The 15,527-nt window shown below is 35.6% G+C and overlaps 1 protein-coding gene across 2 annotated transcripts; it reads right to left on the bottom strand.

Annotated features, from left to right (window-relative positions):
- Positions 1 to 633: 633 nt before the first annotated feature.
- LOC110023935 (peptide methionine sulfoxide reductase A5) lies at positions 634 to 15,251 on the bottom strand. Of its 2 annotated transcripts, none has more exons than XM_020723592.1 (4): positions 14,749 to 15,251; positions 8,644 to 8,756; positions 2,538 to 2,682; positions 634 to 1,097 (listed from the first exon to the last, which is right to left on the bottom strand). In XM_020723592.1, the coding sequence occupies exons 1-4, from the start codon at positions 15,085 to 15,087 to the stop codon at positions 900 to 902; spliced, it is 795 nt and encodes a 264-aa protein (XP_020579251.1). In that variant the 5' UTR covers positions 15,088 to 15,251; the 3' UTR covers positions 634 to 899. The 2 variants fall into 2 exon arrangements, with proteins under 2 accessions (XP_020579251.1, XP_020579252.1); XM_020723593.1 differs by having other exon boundaries at positions 1,065 to 1,132.
- Between the last annotated feature and the right edge of the window lie 276 nt (positions 15,252 to 15,527).

Below are 15,527 nucleotides of genomic sequence, written 5' to 3'. Positions count from 1 at the left end.
CACTGCTGCACTTGCTCATTCCAACCCCTCCGAACAGCCGGCTCTTGTTGATTACTGCCAATTACAGCAATTCCCTATTTGTCATTGCTCAGGACAGCCAGTTGATGCCACCTTGCTACTATTTCCCCTAGCTCTGCACCTTCCCGACCTTTCCAATCCCTTAACGGACACCACCAGCACTCGAGGTCCACCCTGATTGAGTGTTTGTGCCGTGTCTATTGTTATTTAAGATTTCTGGGTGTCGTGTTGTTCTTTTTTTTTTTCAAGTAACTGTATATTTATTTTTACAGTAATAACATTTGTTTTTCCTATTGTGGTTTTGGCTAACTCCGGAATCATATTTAGATTTAAAAAAACAGGTCATCCTCAACATCAAACAAAAAGGATCAGCATAAATCCAATTACCCAATTCAAATTTCAAATATTACTAATATCGAGCCAAGGTATCTCAACATTTCATCACCAAAAGCAAGAAAATTAAATACAAATCTCAAATATAATGTGAATTTGATTGTCTACCCTCTAAATAACAAAAATACAACACACTTAATTGAGGGGCAATTTAGCTCAACTCAACACGACTCATCAATTCACCATACACATTAAGAAGTTACTAAAACATCATTCATTCAAGTACAAAAAATACTTCACTAAATTAATTTCACTTTTATTTACATTCAAATTTATTGCTGACAATATCAAAAGTTTCTTCTAAGATAACCAGCAATAACTCTGTCATCTTTTATCTTCGAACCTTCCATCCACATTCTACTATCTTTCAAAAGTAATTTCGAAGTACAGCATTCACACAGAATCACACGATAAAGTATTGATAAATAATCAATATCAAATAACATACTCGTAAAATGTATACTTACCAAAATTAAGTTCAAAGTGATCTACACTTCCCTAAGAAGAGGCCAACCAATTTTAAGAATCTCATCAATCTTGGCATCAATCTTCTTTTGAATTTTGGGAGGACAGAGTTCAGCAGCATAGCTATTTAGTTTGGCGGCCAAAGTTGATTTCTGAAGCTCCTCTTCTTGCATGTTTCCAATCAGTTGCATGAGAAATTTATTGCGTTTTAGCTCGAATTTCTGCAACAGAGCGTCAATCAAAGCAGGCGCAAAAGCTGGAAAGCATATTATTGCAGGTTGAGAAGCATTTCAGGCCATTTAAAAAAGAAGGGAATTGACATATATAACACACAATCCTTATGTACTTACGCATTAAAATTATCACCATCATCATCTTATTAAAACTGAAATACACATTTCCATGTGTGAGTTTATGACACCGAAGTGTTATAAGTTTAAATATCAAACTTTTGGTGTTAGATATGTAAAAGATAAGAATTATGTGCATGCAAGTAAATTTCCCTTAAAAAATTAAGTTTAGGAGATGTTTAGTATCTTATTTTTAAGCATATTATTTTATGCAAAATTAAAATTAAGCACTGCTAACGACAATTTTGAACCTTTAGATCCTACTTTTTTTTTTTTTTTTTGTATTGTTTAGATATAGGATTTGTACCCTGCCATTCATAGAATTTAACAGATTTTTCACATATCTTATATCCTAAAACAACTTGCCAAACAATTTATGAAAATTAAACAAAATTTGACATTTCTCATGCAAAATAATTTATAAGCTTTAATTCTCTCAAGTTTTACTGAATTTTAATTTACATGTTTTACTAACTCCTACATGTAATCAAACTATTCCTTGACAAATATAAGGAGGGGTTGTCTGGTTACAAGATTTAGCTAAGAAAAATAATTTGCTCGAGTCAAATAAATCCTGCTATATTCTTAAATTTTGTTTTCTTCTCGTTGTAGGCTAAAAATCCTGAAGCTTGTAGGGTTTACAAGATATTACACTACTCCTAATACTGTCTCATTTAAATTTAAATCTTGAACAAATTTAATAAAAAATTATTAAGATTTAACCAACTTTAGCATCTATCATTCAGATGGTTTTCAAAATTTAAATTTGAAGTTGGATTTACAAGATTAGGGTTGGTTTGGTGCACTACGTTAGTGTTGGATGAAAATGCATTAGTATTAGCATTCTGACGTTTTTTTGGATGAAAATGGAATGCAATAAAAATTTTGGCGAATTTTCATCTTATAATTCAAAATTAGTGTATTCCGAATTAATTAGATTTGGTCGCTTTTCAAATACATTGCAAGGTGCAGTACGTTTTTGCTGCCACTGCTGACTGGCCGCTTGCCCGTCACAGGCGTCTCAGCAACATCCGGCCGCCTGCCACATGTGTCACAACCACAAGTTGCCGTCGCCGCTATAGCCGAACATGTTTTACATTGAGTTCATTTTTTTTTCAAAGCAAACACAAAAATATTAAATTCCTGCATTACTTCACATCAAACCAAAAAACATCAAATTATTTAAAATACACTACATTCAATTATATTGCATTCCGTTTACACTGCATTCTTTTTTTAACAAACCAAACTGCACCCTTGTTAAATTCTAATTGTAGCTAAAAGTCTCTTAAAGATTGAAAAATAGAGTACCTGATGATCTGATTCTGCAGGATTGAAAACCCCCAGTTGCTGGATTTGGGTTGTAACAATGCTGCTCCTGCTCTTAGTTTGTTCCGTTTCTTTACTGGAAGCAGCTAACCTGGCTTCTAGGCTACCATTTGTAAATATAATGGATCTGGAATAGCAGCAACACAGTTAAGAGATGGCTATAGGATCCAAAAAATAATAGTTTCTTATAATCCATGGACAAGAAGCACATTATCAATTTGATGGGCACTGAAGCATTTATTCTACATAATTATCCGGTCCCTGCATATAATGCTATTTTTCCGGCACATTTTATCAAAGGAAGACTTACATACATACCACTCAATTCCTACTTATTTACATATCTAACACCTAAACTTCAATTCTTAACATATATGCAGCCTTACTTATATATGAAAAGGTGTATTTCACATATAGTCAAAAAAGTGGGCATTTTTATGAAATATAAAATATTTTGGTGTTATAAATGTAAGAAATAAGCTTTAGAAGTTAGATATAAAATACAACGAAATTCGGTGGTACACATGTAAATGCCCCTTTATCAAATCAAAATTCAACAAATTCACTTTAGAACATTTTGAACTACTTGTCACGCTCCGCCATCTTCAAGAATAATTGGCAAGACAAAAATGGGAAACAAAGATTCTAGAGAAGCCCAGAATGTAGAGAGCAATCCAAAGGACTCTAGAAAATTCCATAGTATTCTAGAAAAAACTAGAAAGAAGTAGAATATTCCAAGGAATTCTAGGAGGTTCCACATAATTCTAGAAATATGTTGAAAGAAGCAAGCTCCAAGAGAATTCTAGAATATTTTGGAAAGTTCTAGAATTATATATATATATGTAAAGAATATTGTAAAATTATCTGGAAATGATAATAAATAGGAGTCCCTCCCACTCATGTGTAACCATCCAAGTATACATCCAAGAAAGGATCCAAGGAAACTATCCAAGCTTCCAAGTTTTCAAGTGTTGCAATTCTTCTTTCTTAGTGAAGTATTACTTTCTTCAATACTTTTCCCTACTCTTCTTAGAGTGTTTTGTGCTTACAAGTCCAAGTGTTGTGAAGAATTAGACTGATTTAGTGCTAATGAAGAGCGCTAAAGTTGCACGGGTGACTTGGGATAAGTTAGTTCGTGATATACCGCTTTTTATAACAAATTGCAAGTTGAAGTAACCAAATTACTGTCTTCCCTAGAAAAAAATAACATTTTCTGGTGAAGACACGACTGTCATAAAGCTAATAAACCAAAAAAAAAGCTAAAAATTTCTGCACCTAATTTCAGAACGGGGCACTTACATACATACCACACAGTTCTTATGTACTTATATATCTAACAACTAAACATCATATTTACATGCATGCCACTCAAATCATTAGCATCACATCAAAAATACCATCATCACTGCATTTTTATGAGTGAAATACACCATTTCATGATAGGTTTATGACACCAAGGTGTTAAAAAGAATAAATATCAAACTTTGGGTGTTAGGTATGTAAATACATAAGAATTGTGCATGTAAGTAAATTTTCCTTCAAGAATTTTTCTAACTCAGATTCCATGTCAGTAGCACTTCAGAGGTTCAAATACTTCATAGAGTATTATGCGGACTCCTTCGAGTAGTCTAACTCGCCAGAACCTCTGTCGAGCCTGCTTGTCGCATCAAAGTATACTAGACAGTAAAAGCATGTAAATAAATGTTGTTTTGCCGAATGCGACGAGGGTAGCTAAAGTGATGGTTCAGTAAACATGCAAGCTGATGTGTAGTCTTAGGGTCCGTTTGGGGCAGCTTATAAGTGCGGCGTTTTCAAAACGCCGTCATACCGTTTGGTTCGCGCGTTTCGCTAGCTTATTCGAAACTGCGTTTGGGTTTTTACACTAAACGCAGGCCGCGGGTCGACCCCTGCGGCCGGCCCGAGGGCCGCGTTTCAAGATAAGCAGTTTATCCTGAAACGCACAAACTACCCCAAACAGACCCTTATTCTTATGTTCATCATCATCAGGTGGAGGAAGCAAAAGAGACAAGAAATGTACTAAAATGGTGCCCTAATTCTTGGCATAGGGTCAATTTAAGCCCGAGTTTATAACATGTCAATTTAGTCCCCATACTCTTTTAATATACATTAAAATAATCCCAAAGTGTAGAATATTTTAGCCCTAATTAAAAGAGTTTGGGGAATAATTTACCACTTTTATAAACTCTGGGACTAAAATTACCTCATGTGAATAGTCAAGAAACTATTTTGGCTCTTTACTCCTAAAGAGACAAGAGAAGTCAGGTCCTATCCTTCAGGACACCTCAAAGCACTTGCTCGAGAAAGATGAAAGAGAAAGAGAATAGGAATTTAATGACTGAGGGCATTTGACGTTCACAAAGGAATTCAGATCTGAGTAGGAAGAAAATAATGAATAAGGCATAGAGATCCTGCTAATTCACGATCAGTAGAGAGTTGATATAACCAGACTTAATCCTAGAATTGGACAGAGGTTATTTCTGTGGAAGAGAAAACAAAGAAAGATTTTAAAACTGGGATCAAACTCATAGGTGAAGTTATAGTTCTGAATGTTTCAAAAGTATAGTAATTGTTGAGTTGAAGCCGATAATTTTAAACAATTAGTGCATAATTTAAATAAAATAAATTTAACTATAGAACACTTTGGCATAGACTATCTGAATCTAAAACTTTAATAATAAAATAAATATTTTATGAATATACATATATATTTCTTTTTTTTCCTTTTCTAGTGTTTCAATCAACAAATTTAAAAATTAAGAAAAGGATTTACACTCACTTAAACTTGGTTAAAACTAATATAAAATCCAAATCTTTAACTTCATCTAAAAAAATATCATTAATATTAACTTTTCTAAAGTGGATACCTCTTTTCATGCATGTGTTTAGATGTAATTGTAACATTAAAGTGTTAGTATATCTCAAAATTTAAATCTTAGATATATAAATATGTAAGAATTATGTGGAATGCATGTAAATTTGCCTAAAACACAAACAAACATATTCACATAAAGTGCGTGAAAAAGAACAAGTTTGTAAAGCACAAGGGCGGCCCTTCACCACTGAACCAGCACAGCTATCACTATCAAAATTCTAAACCAATCTCCCTCCAAACTTAAACTATCTGCGATCATAAGGAGCATTACTTTGAATCAAATTACTTTGAATCAAATTAGAGGGGAGTCATTTAACAACGGATAATGAAGTAATTAAACTAGTGGAGATATTGTTTTCCGTTGTATTTTGTACAGGAATCTGAATTAACTTCTTAGTTATAGTTTAGCAACAGCATTCTTCTAGCACACATTTCTTTATGAAAAAATCAAGCACGCAAAAAAGTCTAATGTGCAATTGAAAAATGTATAATTATAAGGTTTGCAACATTTGAAATTGTTCTAATGACTAGTTTCTGAGCATCAAGAATGATTAAGAATATGGTAACCTCTCTATTTTGGAATTCTATTAAACCTAATATATAAAATATAGGCATGTACGCAATTGTTATGAGCATTTGATTCTTAAGAATATGGTAACCTCTCTATTTTGGAATTCTATTAAACCTAATATATAAAATATAGGCATGTACACAATTGTTATGAGCATATGACAATCATTCGCTATTTAATTGCTCGAGTACCTGACTCCCAGAAGAAGGCATCGTATAGAAGCATCCCAAAACTGACCTGCCATCTCCAGAATTTGACCCAGTTCAACTACACATAGCCCATCAATTTCATAGTGATTTACTTATATTTTGTGTTTCATTATATGTTATTCTAAGTTTCTGTCACGTTTTATCATATTTCAGAATTTCCTTCGCATCATTATTTGGAATACTAGTCATTTTTTATGTCGTGGATAATGATAGTCATTATTTATTTTTATTATCTTTATTCTCGTCATGTCCTATGTCTACACACTGCATTATGATTTGATTAATAAAAATATGTGACACGTGTGTTTTTTTCAAATAGAACAGAGGGCTAAGAAGCGGCCTTGACTGGTTGAACATCTAGGCCAGTTCAAAGTTTTCCGCCGCCCATCGGACCTGTTGTTTCCCTTTAGGGCTTCTAATTGCTGGTCTAGATTAGAATTAGGGTTATGTTTGTTCTCCTTAGTATAATTATGTATTTTAGATTTGTTGTTGAGAACTTTTTGGTTTGTTTTGTTAGAGAGTTGTTCTCATATTTATCCTAGATTAAAGTGCTGTATCACATCTCTTTCAAGCAGTGTTGTCGTATCTTGATTGAGTATAGGTGGTGGATCCTATTCGTATCTGTGCATCCTCCTCCCCAACTCCCCGGCGGCATCGTCCCCCTTGCCCCTATTGCCGGCCTCCTAATTCAACTTTTTAAATCATTTTGATTTCTTTTACACACATCCAATTTAAGCTTAGATCCCTAGACATCATCAAGAATATGCCTCTCAAACTCTTATCTTCGTCCCCATCTATCGCACCAATGTCCTATTCCCGGTACTCCCAAATTTTAGATCTCAAACTGGCTCTCCACTTTTCTCTACAATAATGAAGCAATGTTCAATGGATTGATTGTGACAGTTACCGTCAAAAAATGGAGTAATAACGCCAATCATGCTCTTAAGCCTTTCTTCACACTGGAGAAAGGGAGGGATAGGTCAATAGCTACAAAGAGGGATTATTGATAGATAGAGTCAAGAGAAAGACCAATATTTAAAAAATGGGAGAAACACTGCCTGACATGGAAATAATATGATAAATAAAATTATACGAAACAAATAGCCAATCTGAATATTAATGATCGAGTAATGTGATGAAAACTCGGAGTCCAATGCAAGAGCCAATGAAGCTCTTGCATTGAGGTAAATGTATAAAAAATGAACTAAATAAAAATATACAAACACACTTCTCAGAAGTACTGCTAGTTATGTCAGAAAAGACGAGCAAACCCATTAAAAGGAAATCAATTTAAACCACCAAACTGAAATCTTGATTATTACTAGAATAACTCCTATACGTATTAAATCAACTTCCAAAAAAATTCAAATTAAGAAGACCCAAGCATTTTCTTTTTATTCCTAATCCTGTTTAGTAACACTTGATTATAACTAGAATAACTCCTATACGTATTAAATCAACTTCCAAAAAAATTCAAATTAAGAAAACCCAAGCATTTTCTTTTTATTCCTAATCCTGTTTAGTAACACGCCATTATATAGACAAACTAATACCGTATGAGCAGCTTGGTTATTGAATGAATATGAAGTATAGAATATTAGCACATACCATAGGTATATAAATCATAAGAGATTCCATTCTTTATCACAAGTTACAGCTTTTATTTTCTATAAAAAGATCGAAACTGGAAACAATTTGATTGAACCGTGCCTACTTTTATTTATTAACCATAAAAGGCTTTTCAGTATTTTTTGCTCTTGATAACAATCAATTAAATATGGTCAAGCAAGTTACTCCAAAATTTCAATTATATAACAACAATAAAAATCAGTCTACAACAAATCTTCACCAAGCCAAATTTTCAGCGCGACCTTTAGGCTTCTGAATACAAAAGAAATGCTTAAAAAATTAAAGGGGCATTTACATACATAGCACAGAATTCTTATGTATTTACATATCTCACACCTAAACTTTACATACAATACATAGCACAGAATTCTTATGTATTTACATATCTCACACCTAAACTTTGACATTTACCCGCACAGCACTAAAATCTTTAATATCACATCAAAGATAGCACTACCATCACCTTTTAAAAGTGAAATACATCTTTTTCATGGATAGGTTTAAAGCATCAAAGTGCATGTATGTAAATATGACAGTTTTGGTGTGAGATTTGTAAATACCTAAGAATTGTGTTCTACGTATGTAAATTTTCCAAAGTAAATTATCAGTAAATTTCTTTACTTCAAGCTTGTTTTAAGTCAAAGAGTGAACCATCTACATTCTACTCCCACAGTGTAAGCTATGAAGGTTCAAGATGTTACTATGAACCCAGCCTCCCATAAGAGAGGATTCTAATGTTTGCCCATAAAAAAATAGCTTTAACAAGATAAAGTTTAGCTTGAATACCTATATTGGTTGCCAACATCAGGACCTTGTCCAAAGACCTGCCTAGAATCATGACTAGCCCAGAAAACATCCAAGAGCTGCTTGAATGAAATTAGAGTTGGATCATATTCAATCTGTAGGCAATGAACCAAAATATAGACTGAAAACCACATCGAAGAAAATAAAAGCCAATTTAATGGCATTATATATAAGGAAAAAGATTGATGGCAATATTTGTGAGATACTATGAAATGCAAAAATTTCACATATCTTTAAGAGTAGTCTACTTTGGGCTAAAACAACTTTAGGAATTAGCTTACTCAGGAATCATAGAACCAAATGGAACTACATTTCCATGACATACATCAACTAGACAATAATTCTTCAATTCAAGCGTCAAAGAATGTCACATCACCATAAAGCTCTACTAAAAAAACATCAGATCATCAAAGAGTACCCAGAAAGGAACCATAATAGGCCTACCCCCTCGTAGTCCATATTAGCTGGCCTCAGTCCCTCTCACAAACTTATCAAACTAGGGACTTGATTGGGATCACTTTTATTTTTTGTTTTTTATTTTTGGTTTTGCTTTTATTTTTTGTTTGTTGAGAGCCTTTTTATATGTTTTTATTTTTTATTTTCAAAAACAAATTAACTTATTTTTAAAAACACTCAAAACATATAAAAATTGTTTTGAGTAGTACATCCATGATCAACCTCCGTGAGCCAATACCAACTTTAACGGGCTTTTCTCCTTTCAAAAAAGATGTCAAGTTATACCTATTGAACTCATCTATCGAGGTTTCAACTCTCTGATTCCAACTGTTGTTTATCCGCCTGGCTCATTGAGCAAACCAATTGTCAGGTAGACCTGTCGAGCTAGTCTTTTGAGATGGCAGTTCTCATATTCCAAATGTCGTGATTGAACAACCAAGTTTTCTGCGACATTCTACGAAAACGACCCACTGTCGGAGCATCAATCATAATAAAAGAAGGGACATACGTCCATGTCTATTTATGGATCATTTGACATCCATATCATCATCGTCCTTCATTGGCACTTCATGAACAAAGCTCGTACTGTATGTAAATTATTTAATATTATCTCATTGTAATCCGATAGAGGAGGGAGAAGCTATTGAGAGTCATATAGATAGAAACTCTCCCATCTTTTAAGCGGACCTTTTGACCATTTTCTTCTTCCATTCTTTATGGCGATCGAAGGAGGGGACTTTCGGAGCATTCATGCATTCTCTTCTCCCACTTCTTTCATAGATCTATCCTAGGTTGTGTAAGCGCACGAACAATATGAAACTCAACAACTTAAAAAAATTCAACATCCTGAAAGATAAATGAGTGTGGAGGTCATACTCGGATCTAGCAGAACACCATAAGCTAAGGAAATAAAGCAGAAAAATCATTGATTGCACCAGAGAGTTCATGATACTGCAGATCAATGAACAAAAAGAAAAAATGACAAACATGATATGAGACACACGGGAGAATGCTTCTAGAACCCACTCAAGAACCCATGTTATAACTCATATTGGATCCTAAGGATCAGTAGTAGGATAATCTGAAGGGATCATCTGAGGCCATTGTCAAATTAAGCTAATGATCCACATATACGTCTGCATAAAAGCACCAACAACATTAGACATGATTCATCCACCTTCAGAGTATCAGTTGAATTCGCCTTGCAACAACATAAGCTTGCATTATCACCACCCCAACTAAGCTCAAGACGCGTCACAAGACTGGACCCCCTCAGCCCGCTCATCACATCAAGTATATGAGCCACTGAGAGGTGTTCAAGTCATCGATGAGTGAAGCACGGACACAGAGGATGGGACACATACACAACACTACATAATTAAAAAAATATATATGATATGACACGTCATGGACACATTTTTATATTTCATAAACTATTAATATAAAATATATTTTTTTTCATTTCTTTACTAAAGACATCACAAAATAAAGTATGAATGAACAAAATTTAACTTTTATTATGAAATCCCATGATTGCAAAAATTAATTTTAAAAATTAAGCATATAATTCTTCCAATTTATCTACTAAAATTTAAAATATCCTACAATTACACCTTATTTAATTAAAATAAAATTTAGCTCTTAAAACTAGAATGAGTATAGATTTATAAATATTAACTCATTAAAGAGTAAAAAAATTATAAAGTATCGCTTACAAAACTAAGGCAGCATTCACTCCGCTTGACTTCAACGAATAGAAGATTCAGTACAAGCGTTGCAAAGTTCAAAGGGTATTTAGATCGACTTCAACAAATAAGTTTGACTTTTGCTCAGGTTGCAACATAGAAGGTTACAGCTTACACGTTAGAGGGTGTAGGTTCAACTTCAATGAACAAAAGGAACTCCAATGCTCGGCTTTGATGAATGTAAGATGGTCTTTGACGCTCAGCTTTAACAAAAAAAGAAACTATTGATGCTCGGTTTTGACAAATATTAGATGTATCTTCGATGCTCAATTTTAACGAATATTAGAAAGAGTTTCAACATTAATAGAGAAGAAGCAACTGTGACCGTGAGTTATAATTAGAGCTACACGTATATTTACAATTTTCTACTTCTCGTGACTCGTTTTGCCTCTAAATTATGTTGAGAGAAGATTCAGTACAAGCGTTGCAAAGTTCAAAGGGCATTTAGATCGACTTCAACAAATAAGTTTAACTTTTGCTCAAGTTGCAACATAGAAGGTTACAACTACACGTTAGAGGGTGTAGGTTCAACTTCAATGAACAAAAGGAACTCCAATGCTCGGCTTTGATGAATGTAAGATGGTCTTTGACGCTCAGCTTTAACAAAAAAAGAAACTATTGATGCTCGGTTTTGACAAATATTAGATGTATCTTCGATGCTCAATTTTAACGAATATTAGAAGGAGTTTCAACGTTAATAGAGAAGAAGCAACCGTGACCGTGAGTTATAATTAGAGTTACACGTATATTTACAATTTTCTACTTCTCATGACTCGTTTTGCGTCTAAATTATGTTGAGCCCATGTCTAATGTCGTCGAGGAGTGTCCAAGACATGTTCAAGCCCTAAAAATTTCAGAAACATATTTTATAATGTCAGACAAGCATCAAGACGTGTCGAAGTCGTATCCGTGTTCGACGTTGATACGATGCCTATTTATAAGTGTCTGTTCAAGTCTCAAAGGATAAGGATTAGTTGTTCGACGCCGATACAACGCTGACCACTATCACTATATCATGCGTGATATTTTTCGTGCAACCCGAGGCAAGATAAAAAATGGAAGCAACTCTGTAGAACAATTTTAATGGCCTCTTTCCACGATAATGACTAATTGCATCAACAAAACATTTTTATAGATATGATATTATTAACACTCTTAAAAACTCATGTTACTCTTTTCTTTAGAAGTGTAAAGGCATCACCAATGAGGAGCAGATATTCATACATAGATCTTATTCAGATCATGGGACGGTTGTTCCCTGATGTAAAAGTTAAGAAAAATGTATAGCCTAATAACGTTATGAGTACAAGGAAGTCTTAAACTTGCTCTTAATATGTTATATATTCATCGTTGATCACAAAATTTTTTTTTACCAACATCACACCACACTTCATCTTACTTAAAAAGACATATGTCCTTTTGATCAGCCTGACGATCGAAAACTCAGAACAAATGTCCTTGCTATAAGCAGCTCGGCCATGCATGAGGATTACTCCAACCACTTGGGGACTAAAAATCGCAAGTTCTCAATCCATTAAATCAATAAATTCAAGTGACTACTTCCTACGGGCAAGTTGAAGCCCCCAAGTAAAGGATAATATTTACTTACTCAGAATTACAATCGATCACTCCCTATGGGAGTGCTACGATCCCCAGGCAAAAGGCTGTCCAAGCTCAATACTAAGCTTAAGCGACTACTCCCTGTAGGAGAGATACGACCCCCAAGCGAAAGACTTGTCCAAATTTAGTCAAAATAAATTTTATACCTTGCTCCTTTGACTGAGTTGTAGGATAAAAAGTGCAAACTTGCCAACCATTGAATCTTAATGATTGCTACCTGCCCTGGAAGTGTCTCATGGGTACCCTTCCAAGAAGCTCGAAAACCACTTGAGAGATAGTGTGTATCATGTATCATGTTGTGTGTGTGTGTATATAATTCATAATGTTGAAATAAAGATGCCAAAGGATATCAAACTCTTCATTCTTTTGTACTTTTTGTAGTTGCATGTTAAAGAGACTGGAGAATCAGGGAACTATGAGTACACCATAATCAACCTCTATGGGCCAATACCATCGTTAACAGGCTTTCTTGAGCCTAACTACACCTATTTTATTTCAAAAATGCATATGTCTAGTTCTATCTGTCAAACCCATTTGTCGAGGTGGCAGTTGTTAGGTTGATCTGTCGAGCTCCTCCGCTGAGCTTAATTAATGAATAAGCTATTGGGTTGACTTGTTGAGTTGTATATCCAGGTGTCAGCTATCAGATACTAGATGTCGGATTGATCCACCGAGCTCATTCAACGAACATTCTACAGAAACGACCCACCGTCGAAGTATTGATCATCATTTAAGATGGGACATATGTCCATTTTTATTTATGGATCGTTGATTTCTAATAGACTTGTTCTTCCTTGGAATTAAATAGTTTAAGTCAACTTTCACATGCCTTAGCATGGCGTGATGTTGTAAGCATTCTTGTTGCTTGGATTAATGAAGCTTGGGTTTGAGCCATTTGGCTTGTTGAGTTTGAGGCTAGTTGTTTAATGGTATTTTCATTGCTTGCAACATGTATGAGTAAGCTCCTTTGTAATTCTTGTTGTCCCCATTGTTTCTCATGAAGTTATGTCGGCTTCTGAAATAAAGATACTACATTTAGTTGGTTATGTCAATAGTTGTGTGCCATCTAAAAGTCATTTATGAAAATAATTTTTTATACAATATGTGGTTTGTCCACAAAATGCTAATGAAGGACGAAGCCTGGAACTAAGTCTCGCTAACCACTCGCTTAATATGGATGTCAGACGATCCACAACAACGACTGGATAATGTATATAGAAAAAGTCTCTTGTGATGTGGACTGCCCCCAATGAGGAAGAGAGCCTTGAAGGCCTATGTAATGACAACGGATTTACAAAATTGGCATCAATTTTTGGGACTGACCGAGTACTGAAATCCCTTGAGAAGAGTTTGTCGATGCCTTTAGCAACAGGCATAGCTCATCAATAATGAAGGACATGAAGAAAAAGCGGATTATTTAACTAGTCTAGCAAAACATGAGTAAGGGGACTTTACTCATTATATGCCAAAAATAGTGTCGAAAGAGGACCAACATTATCATCTCTTCCAAATCAAGATTATCTAATAACATGAAATGACACGAATATGAGGAAGACTGATAATGAAGGAGAGCAACATCAATTGTCACCAAAGATAGAGATGATAGGGCTAGCGATTTGCTCCAAATGTTGTTAGTGTCCCAACAGGCAATGCCTTATGAACATGAAGCACTGCTACCTCTGTAAGGAGTTTCAGCATTACTTGTACGGCTGCCCATTGGAGGAACTTTGACACCAACACTTTGAAGCAAGCCTACCGGTAAGAAGGAGCATCTACTGCACCGGAAGAGAAGAATCAAGCCAGAACGGAATAACCGATGGTTGCAGCCGGGGTATACTTAATCAGCTGCCATTAAGCACAAAAAGAACCCGAGTATCGTACATTTTAGCGAGAAACCAATGTTCGCACCGACATATTCAAGATCAAAACACTACGACACTTTGGAGTCAGTAAACCATAATGCAAAAATTACTACACGGAAATAAGTTGCAGAACATGTTGCCGTTGTGAGATAGCATGCTCGCGATAATGTATATGCATGTCGAATTGTCTCACGGAGAACAACGTTCATTTCATTGTTGCATTTGATTCTCATTACTGAAATCTTTTATGTAATTCTAGTGATTGAGTGGATACGCCAAACGTGGAAAGATTGTAGAATCCTACTGTCAACGAGTATGAGGTTCACACTTTCTTTACGTTCTGCAGAAGAGAGTAAACAGAGGCGAATTAAACCTCAGACCGATCAATAGGGTTAAAATCGGACCTGAACGCATTCGGCGTGGTTTCCTAGGTTCCGATACTCGGGGTTAGCCTTGGTGCCGCCAGCGTAGCCGACCAACGTCCGCACAACGCCTGGTAGGCATCCGAAGACCACCTCCGATCTCCAAAAGCTCCCAAGTGCGAAGACGGCCGACTTTAGAGGGCGATTGGAATTTTGGCGGGAGGATTCTGGGATCGCTTGAGGAAATCGGATCCCTAAGGTTGGTTCGGCAAACTGAGATATCAGGACTAGAAGAAACACGAACACGCATCTCCACGAGATTCCCATTCCGGCGGGAGGTGGGCGAGGAAGACGCGCTGATCGACGATGGTAAGAACGCATAAGTCAATTTCGGGTTCAGGGCAGGGAATGGTAGCGGTTTGAAAACCCCGCAACACGCAGAGCTGTGCGTCGCGGGGCGCAATAATCGCTCCCCGCAATAGCGTTTGGACAGATCGCGAGATTCTCTTACCGCTGATACATCGTATTAAACGGCCGTATTAGACGGTATCAGAGGAAATAGGAGAACTCATGTAAGCATAGCTCCCTTCGTGTCCTGCATTTACTGCATTTAGTTCATATGATGAAAAAGATGTCCCGTGCCCCTCTTCAGTCTCCCTAGCCCTCGCCTTTTTCCTCGCGGTCATTGAGAAATTAGGCAAAAACTCCACTCTCTGCTCTCCCTCGTTGTCGCCCTCCTAACGAAACTCTAGTTTCCAGACTGGGATGCACTATCATTTTCGATCTTCTCTGATTTTGCTAGATCTGGTTCGACCCCTAAC

Source organism: Phalaenopsis equestris, unplaced genomic scaffold (genome assembly GCF_001263595.1).
Source record: "Phalaenopsis equestris unplaced genomic scaffold, ASM126359v1 Scaffold000237, whole genome shotgun sequence".
Taxonomy (NCBI): Eukaryota; Viridiplantae; Streptophyta; class Magnoliopsida; order Asparagales; family Orchidaceae; genus Phalaenopsis; species Phalaenopsis equestris.
This window is presented reverse-complemented; position numbering and strand designations above follow the sequence as displayed.

Bases quoted from the DNA above. Each gene is read 5' to 3' on its own strand.
- LOC110023935 (XM_020723592.1), bottom strand. From the start codon at position 15,087: ATGCGTTCTTACCATCGTCGATCAGCGCGTCTTCCTCGCCCACCTCCC. The intron at 2,683-8,643 runs GTATTCAAGCTA...CTGCTATTCCAG, and splicing joins GATGTTGGCAACCAATATAG to ATCCATTATATTTACAAATG. The intron at 1,098-2,537 runs GTACTCTATTTT...GCTCTGTTGCAG, and splicing joins CTGCAGAATCAGATCATCAG to AAATTCGAGCTAAAACGCAA.